The following is an 8,721-nucleotide window of genomic DNA, read 5'->3' on the forward strand; positions in this document are numbered from 1 at the left end:
CCACCTTCCTCATCTCATCAAAGCCTGGGTCGGGTGAGATGGTATCGTAGTACGGTGGCTGGTATTCCTCAATGATGCCTGCAGGCACGTGCGGGGGTTGTTATCATTATCATTATTATTATTAATATTAATGTCATTATTATTACTGTTGATGTTATTATTATTATTTTTATTATTATTAACGATTTAAGATGCCATGTAGATGTGTTGATGTAATGAAAGTATAAAGGTAAACAGTAAACACAGTAAAGTTCCTGATATATCTCTATAATGCCAACACAGATAAAGATTAGTTGTAAATGTTGTTGCCGCTGTTGTTATAACTAGACAGAGTGAAGCTACCCCCAGCTATTCCACTGAGTTCATTTCCAGCCTCCTATATATCAACTTCCAACTCTATCACGTCTCTAACAAGCCTCTCTCATCGCAGCATCCCCACCCCCTTTACCCAACCACCCATTTATCCCCGCAATTCATCACGTTTTGCAACGGTAGGTGGCAGCACATTCCACGCTCCGCCGTCACCTGAGAATTATTGGATTTCTACGGGCCGCGCACGCACCGATCGATACGTTCCTGTAACTATTAGCCTTTGATAATTTCGCATCAAAGCGTTGGTCATATGTTAACCAACCAAACAGGAGTTGGCGCGTGCTGCACACACGGGCGTGCTAATACAATGACAGGCAATCACAGCGGGGGACTGAGATAATGAAAGGTTGGCTGGCTGGTTGCACACGCTCTCATACACATGGGGCCCTGCACCCAGCCACCACTACCACACACCAACAACACCTACACCATACACATGGGGCCCTGCACCCAGCCACCACTACCACACACCAACAACACCTACACCATACACATGGGACCCTGCACCCAGCCACCACTACCACACACCAACAACACCTACATGTGTATGGTGTAGGTGTTGTTGGTGTGTGGTAGTGGTGGCTGGGTTGGGGACCCTGCACCCAGCCACCACTACCACACACCAACAACACCTACACCTACACCATACACATGGGGCCCTGCACCCAGCCACCACTACCACACACCAACAACACCTACACCATATCACATGGGGCCCTTGCACCCCAGCAAGCCACTACCTGATTCACAAACCAACAAACACCTACACCATACACAATGGGGGCCCAATGCACCCAGCACCACACCTACACACTCAACCAAACTACACGGCAATACACATGTGGCCTGCAACCCAGCCACCACTACCAACGACACCAACAACCCAACCTAACACATATCACCAACCATCGGGGGCCGCTGGCACCGCAGCCATCCACTACCACATCAACCTACAACACCTAACAACGCATACTACAATAGGGGCGCGCTGGCACCCAGCCACCACTAACCACACACCCAACCAACACCATAACACCTACACTGGTCAAAACACAGTGGGACCCTGACACCCAGCCCAACCACATACCACACAGACCAACGAACATCCTACAGCCTATCACTGGTCATAACACATGGACCGTGCACCCAGGCCACCACATTACCACACACGCAACAACACCTACACCATACACATGGGACGCCTTGCACCCAGCCACTCACATACCATCACACCACAACACCTAACATACCCATACACGTGGGGCCTGCACGCCAGCCACGCACTACCACACACACCAACAACACCTACACTCCTACAGCGCATACACATTGGGGCCGCTGCAGCCCAGCCATCCACTACACACACCAACAACACCTACACCATACACATGGGGCCCTGCACCCAGCCACCAACTAAGCCAGCACACGCAACAACACCTACACGCCACACCTACCTACAACAATACCACATGGGGCCCTGCACAGACCAGGCCACACTACCACATCAACGTCAAACAACTACCGTACACCATACACATGGGCCGCTGCACCCGAGCCACACCACTTATCCTACACACAACAACCAACACACTAACACCAATACACATGACCCTGCACCCAGCCACGCACTACCAACACACCAACACACCTACAACATACACATTGGACCCGCACACCCAGCCAACCACTACACACACAGCAACAACACCTACACCACCCACCACCTTACCATACACCAATCACATGGGGCCGCTGCACCCAGCCACCACTACCGACACACCAATCTAACACCTACACCTACACGCATAACACATGGGACGCCTGCACCCAGCCACCAACACTCACACACCAACAATGACCTTAGCACCATATCACATGGGGCCCTGCGCACCCCAGCCACCACTACCACAAGCCAACAACACCTACAACCATAACACATGGGGCCCTAGCACCCAGCCAGCCACATACCGAACATCACACAACAACACCTACACCATAACACAGTGGGGCCCTGCACCAGCCACACTACCACACAGCCAACAAGCACCTACACCATACACATGGGACGCCTGCAACCCAGCGCACCACTACCAGCACATCCGACACACCTATCAACGCATACACATGGGACCGCTGCAGCCAGCCACCACTACCACACACCAAACAAAGCACCGTGACACCATACTAACATGGATGGGGTCCGCACGCCAGGCCACTACTACCACACACCAACCAACATCCCTACAGCCATACACATGGGCCCTGCACCCAGCCAGCCACTACCAGACCACATCAAACCACAACACCCGTACACCAGACACAATGGGGCCCTGCACCCAGCACCACTGCCACATTCCACCAACAACACCTACACACTACAGCCATACATGGGGCCGCATGCACCCAGCACTCACTCCACACACCAAACAACACCTACAGACCAATATCACCATGGGACCTGCACCGCAGCCACCACTACCAACACCAACAACAACCTACACATACACATGGGCCCTGCATCCACCAGCCACCACTACCAGCACACCCTAACAACACCTACACCAAATACACATGGACCCTGCACACCAGGCCAGCCAACTATACCACACACTGCAACAACACTCTACAGCCATAACACATGGCAGTCCTGGCACCCAGCGACCACTACAACACACTCATACAACCATTACACCATACACATGGGGCCCTGCCATCCCAGCCAACCACTACCACAACACCGAACAACACCTACACCAATACACATGGGGTCCTGCAACGACCAGCCACCAATACCACAGCACCGAACGAAACACCTACACGCATATCACATTCGATGGGGTCCTGCACAGGCACAGCCACCACTACCACGACACCAACAACAACTTACACCATACCATACACATGGGGGCCGCTGCACCCAGCCACCACTACCAACCAGCGAACGAAAGCAACGAACACCTTACACCATACACATGGGGTCCTGCACCCAGCCACCACTACCGTACATGCACCATACAACGATCCTACACCAATACACATGGGCCCTGCACCCAGGCCACCACTACCACACGACCAACCAAGCACCTAACCATACACATGGGGCCCTGCAGCCCAGACAACCGCAACTACCCCACACAACCAAACAACACCTACACCATACACATGGGGCGCCTGCACCCAGCCACCCACTACCACACACCAACAACACGCTACACCATACAGCAATGGACCGCTGCACCCACACACCAACTACCACAGCACTAACAACACCATACACCATACACATGGGCCGCTGCACCCAGCCACACCCCCACATTACGCACACACCAACAAACACCTAACACCAACACATGGGGCCCACTCACCAAGCGCACATACCACAGCAGTCCAAACAAACCTAAACATACACATGGGGGCCCTGCACTCCAGCCACCACTACCACACAAGGCCAACAACGACCTACATGTCATAACACATGCGGGCCCTTGCACCCAGCCACCACTACCTACACAACGCAAACAACACTACATCATACACAATGGGGCCCTCAACTCCAGCCTACCGACTACCACACACTCAGACAACACCTACACCATAAACCATGGGCCCCTGCAACGCCAGCTAGCCCACATACCACAGACCAACAACACTCATACGCCTACACACTGGGGTTCCTGCACGCCAGCCACCACTACCACAAGCACCAACCAACACGCTACACCATACACATGGGGGCGCCTGCAACCCAGGCCACCACACTAGCCACACACCAACAACACCGTAAACACGGCTACACCATCACATGGGACCCCTCTGCACCCAGCCACCACTACCACACACCAACAACACCTACACCATACACATTGGCCTGCACCCAGCCACCACTACGCACACACGCGAACAACACCTACAACCATCACAAATGGGCGCGCTTAGCATCCCAGCCACCACTAGCCACACACCAACAACAACGCGTAACAACCATAGCACATGGGCCGCTGCACCGACAGGCTGTGCCACCACTACCACACAACCGCCAACAAACACCTACACATACAACATGGGGCCCCTGCACGCGCAGCCGACGCACTACACACTCACGCAACAAACACCTATCACCTACACCATACACATGGGGGCCCCCTGGCACCCAGGGCCCACCACTACCACACACCAACAACACCTACACCAATACAACATGGGGCCCTGCACGCCAGCCACCAACTACCAAACCCACCAACAACACCTAACACCATAACACATGGGCCCTGCACCCAGCCCACCACTACCACACACGCAACAACACCTAGCACCATAACACCATGGGGCCTCTGCACCGCAGGCCACCACTACCACAGCACCCAACAACACCATACACCCACACACCCCTTACCTAACACCATACACATGGGCCCTCACCCAGCCACCACTACCAACACAACCACAACACCTACACCATACCACATGGGGCCGCTGTCACCCAGCCACCACAACCACACACCAACAACACCTACACGCATTACACCATGGGACGGCCGTGCCGACCCAGCCACCACTGACCACACAGGGCCAACAACACCGCTAGCACTAATAGACACATAGACCCTGCAACGCCAGCACCACTACCACACACCAACCACACTACACCTAACACCATAATACACATGGGGCCCGCACGGCCGCCACCACTACCAACATACACACACTCGTACACCTACAGCCAAATAACACATGGGCCCTGCACTCCACCACCACTACCACACACCCAACAACACCGTACAACACACACACACTAACTACACCCATACATCATGGGGCCCCTGCACTCCATCCAGCCCACGTAACACACAATCTCAACAAGCACCTACACATTACACATGGCCCTGCACCCAGACCATTCCACTACGCCACACACCAACGAAACATCCCTACACACATACACATGGGGCCCTGCACGCCAGCCCACCAACTAACCCACACATCCCCAACAACACCTAACGCCAGACACAAAATGGGGGCCCTGTCAACCCAGCCAACCACTACCACACACCAACAAACACCCTAACACCAGTACACATGGGACCCTGCACCCAGCCACCACTACCACACACCCGGACACAAGCTACTACACGCTCATCAATACACATGGACCTGCTGCACGCCAGCCACAGACTACAACACGCTACAACACCTAACCCTACACCCATACACATGGACCCTGCACGCCAGCCACCAACCACACACCATACCAACACCATAACACCTACATCGAATACACATTGGGACTGCTGCCCCAGGCCACCACTAGACCACACACCAACAACAACCGTACACCGATACACATGGGACCTGCCACTCCAGCGCACCACTACGACACAACCAACAACACGCACACCTACATCCATACACATGGGGCCCGCACCCAGCCACCACTACCACACACCAAACAACACCTACACAACATACACCATGGGCCATGCACCCAGCCACCAGCTAACCAACACGCAACAACACGCTAACACATATTATTCACATGGGGCCCTGCACCCAGGCCACCACTTACCACACACCTATCAACACCTACACCGTACACCATACACATGGGACGGCCTGCAACCAGGCCACCACACTCACAACACCAACAATACCTACACCAATACACATGGCCCCTGCCGCACAGCCACAACTACCACAAGCACCAACAACGAACCTACACGCAGACACATGGGCCGCTTGCACCAGCTCACGCACTACCACACAACACAACAATCACCTTACACCAATACACTGGACCCTGCACCAGGCCACGTCACTACTGCACAACATCCAACAACACCGTACACGCATACACATGGGGCCCTGCACTTGCCAGCCACCACTACCACACACGCAACAAGCACACTAATCACCGTACACCATACAACATGGGGCCCTGCACCGCAGCCAAAGCCACTTACCACACACGCAACAAACCTACACCGCCCACTCACCTACCATACACCATACGACATGGGGCGCCTGCACCCAGCCAACACCCCTACACTACCACACACCAACAACACCTACACCATGAACACATGGGGCCCTGCACAAGCCCACCACCTAACAGCACCATACAACACCGCTACAACCGTACACGCATACACATGGGGCCGATGCACCGCAGCCACCACTACCGCACACACCAACAACACCTACACCCACCACCTACCTACACCATACACATGGGACCCTGCACCCCAGCCACCACTACCCGACACACAACGCAACAACCACCTACACCATCATCACATGGGCCCTGCACCCAGAGCAACCGACATACACATCACCAAACACACCTACACCTACACCATACACATGGGGCCTGCAGACCAGCTCACCACTAAGCCACACAACGCAACACACCTACACCTAACACCATACACATGGGCCCTGCATCACCACCACCAACTAACCACACACCGCAACAACACTACCACCTACAGCCATACACATGGGCCCTGCACCCAGCCACCACTACCAACACACAAGGCAACAACGAACCTACACCTAACAGCCATACACTATGGTACGCCTGCACCCAAGCCACCACTACCACATCACCTACAACACCTAACACCCACGCACCGTACACCTGTAGCCACTCACACACTACACCTATGACCCCACTCACAACCTTACACTCTACACCTAACACCCCTACATCCTACACCTAACACCTGTACCACTCACCTACACTACCTAGCAGCTACAAACCTGTAGCGCACTCACGACGCTAATCCGTACACCTGTTACGAAATCACACCTACACCAACATTCTACACCGTAGCACGGTACAGCTACACCTACACCCACCACCATAGCATCTGCGGCCTGTACCTGACTACAACACCTACACCCACCACCTACACCTGTACCACTCACACCTACACCTACACCAACATCTAACACCTACACCTATACCTACACTCTACACCCACCAGCAGTAGCAGCAGCCTCCACCTCACCTCTCCCTCCTCCCTCACTCCATCCCCTTCCTTCCTCCTTCTCCCTCCTTCCCCTTCCTTCTCTATCTACCTGCAGAGGAGCAACGCCTTGCTATCTCCCACAGCTCGACCGTCCCTTCCCCTCCCCTCCTCCCTCCTATCCTCTCCCTCCTTCCCCTTCCTTCCTCCCTCTCCCTCCTTCTCTACCTACCTGCAGAGGAGCAACGCCTTGCTATCTCCCACAGCACGAGACCAAAGCTGTACATGTCAGCCATGCGGTAGGAGTCAAAGTGGGTCGCGTCTAGCTGATCGTCCAGCACCTCGGGAGCCATGTAGCGACGCGTGCCGACCCGCGTGTTAGAAGCGATGTCTACCTCGTTGGTGTCACTGCAACCACGCCACACATACAGACACAGTTAGTGACGTAGATAGACGGTAGAGACAATATATTGTAGTTATTCAAGTATTGTAGTATATATCATTCATATATTGCAACATATTTATTCAAGTTACAACGCCTATATAATAATTCACTCAATTCTTCACAACTTGCCCAAAAGATACCTTCTCATAGTCACAGTAAACACGTGGGCAGTAGAGGGTGAGGAGAGCAGGTAGGCAAGGCAGGAGGGCGCGGGATATCTTACCTCAGATAGCGTACTGCTAGACCCAGGTCTGCTATACAACACACACCATTCTTCTTCACTAGTATGTTTTTACTCTTGATGTCTCTGTGAGCAATGGCTGGCTTGCCCTGCGTGCCAAATATCTCTGCAAAACACACCAAAACACATCTCGTTAAAACTGATCGCAATTACACATCTCGTTAACACTGATCGCAATTACACATCTCGTTAACACTGATCGCAATTACACATCTCGTTAACACTGATCGCAATTACACATCTCGTTAACACTGATCGCAATTACACATCTCGTTAACACTGATCACAATTACACATCTCGTTAACACTGATCGCAATTACACATCTCGTTAACACTGATCGCAATTACACATCTCGTTAACACTGATCACAATTACACATCTCGTTAACACTGATCGCAATTACACATCTCGTTAACACTGATCGCAATTACACATCTCGTTAACACTGATCACAATTACATATCAGCGTAATTAGCTATGATTACATACCTGTTACCTGGCTATAACGATGTACCCATGTTACCTGGCTATAACAACGTACCGTGTTACCTGGCTATAACAACGTACCCATGTTACCTGGCTATAACAACGTACCGTGTTACCTGGCTATAACAACGTACCCATGTTACCTGGCTATAACAACGTACCCATGTCACCTGGCTATAACGACGTACCCATGTTACCTGGCTATAACGA

The 8,721-nt window shown here is 52.9% G+C and overlaps 1 protein-coding gene across 1 annotated transcript in view; it reads right to left on the reverse strand.

The window, feature by feature from the left end:
* Positions 1-8,721, reverse strand: part of LOC106819043 (bone morphogenetic protein receptor type-1B-like) — a gene marked incomplete at its 5' end in the record, with an annotated part of 14,462 nt that overhangs the window by 2,620 nt on the left and 3,121 nt on the right. Inside the window, 2 exon segments of the mRNA XM_014823703.1 lie at positions 7,570-7,745; positions 8,006-8,129. Of these exon segments, the coding sequence (XP_014679189.1) occupies positions 7,570-7,745; positions 8,006-8,129 (300 nt within the window).

This window comes from Priapulus caudatus, unplaced genomic scaffold, assembly GCF_000485595.1.
Source record: "Priapulus caudatus unplaced genomic scaffold, Priapulus_caudatus-5.0.1 Scaffold2774, whole genome shotgun sequence".
Classification (NCBI taxonomy): Eukaryota; Metazoa; Priapulida; class Priapulimorpha; order Priapulimorphida; family Priapulidae; genus Priapulus; species Priapulus caudatus.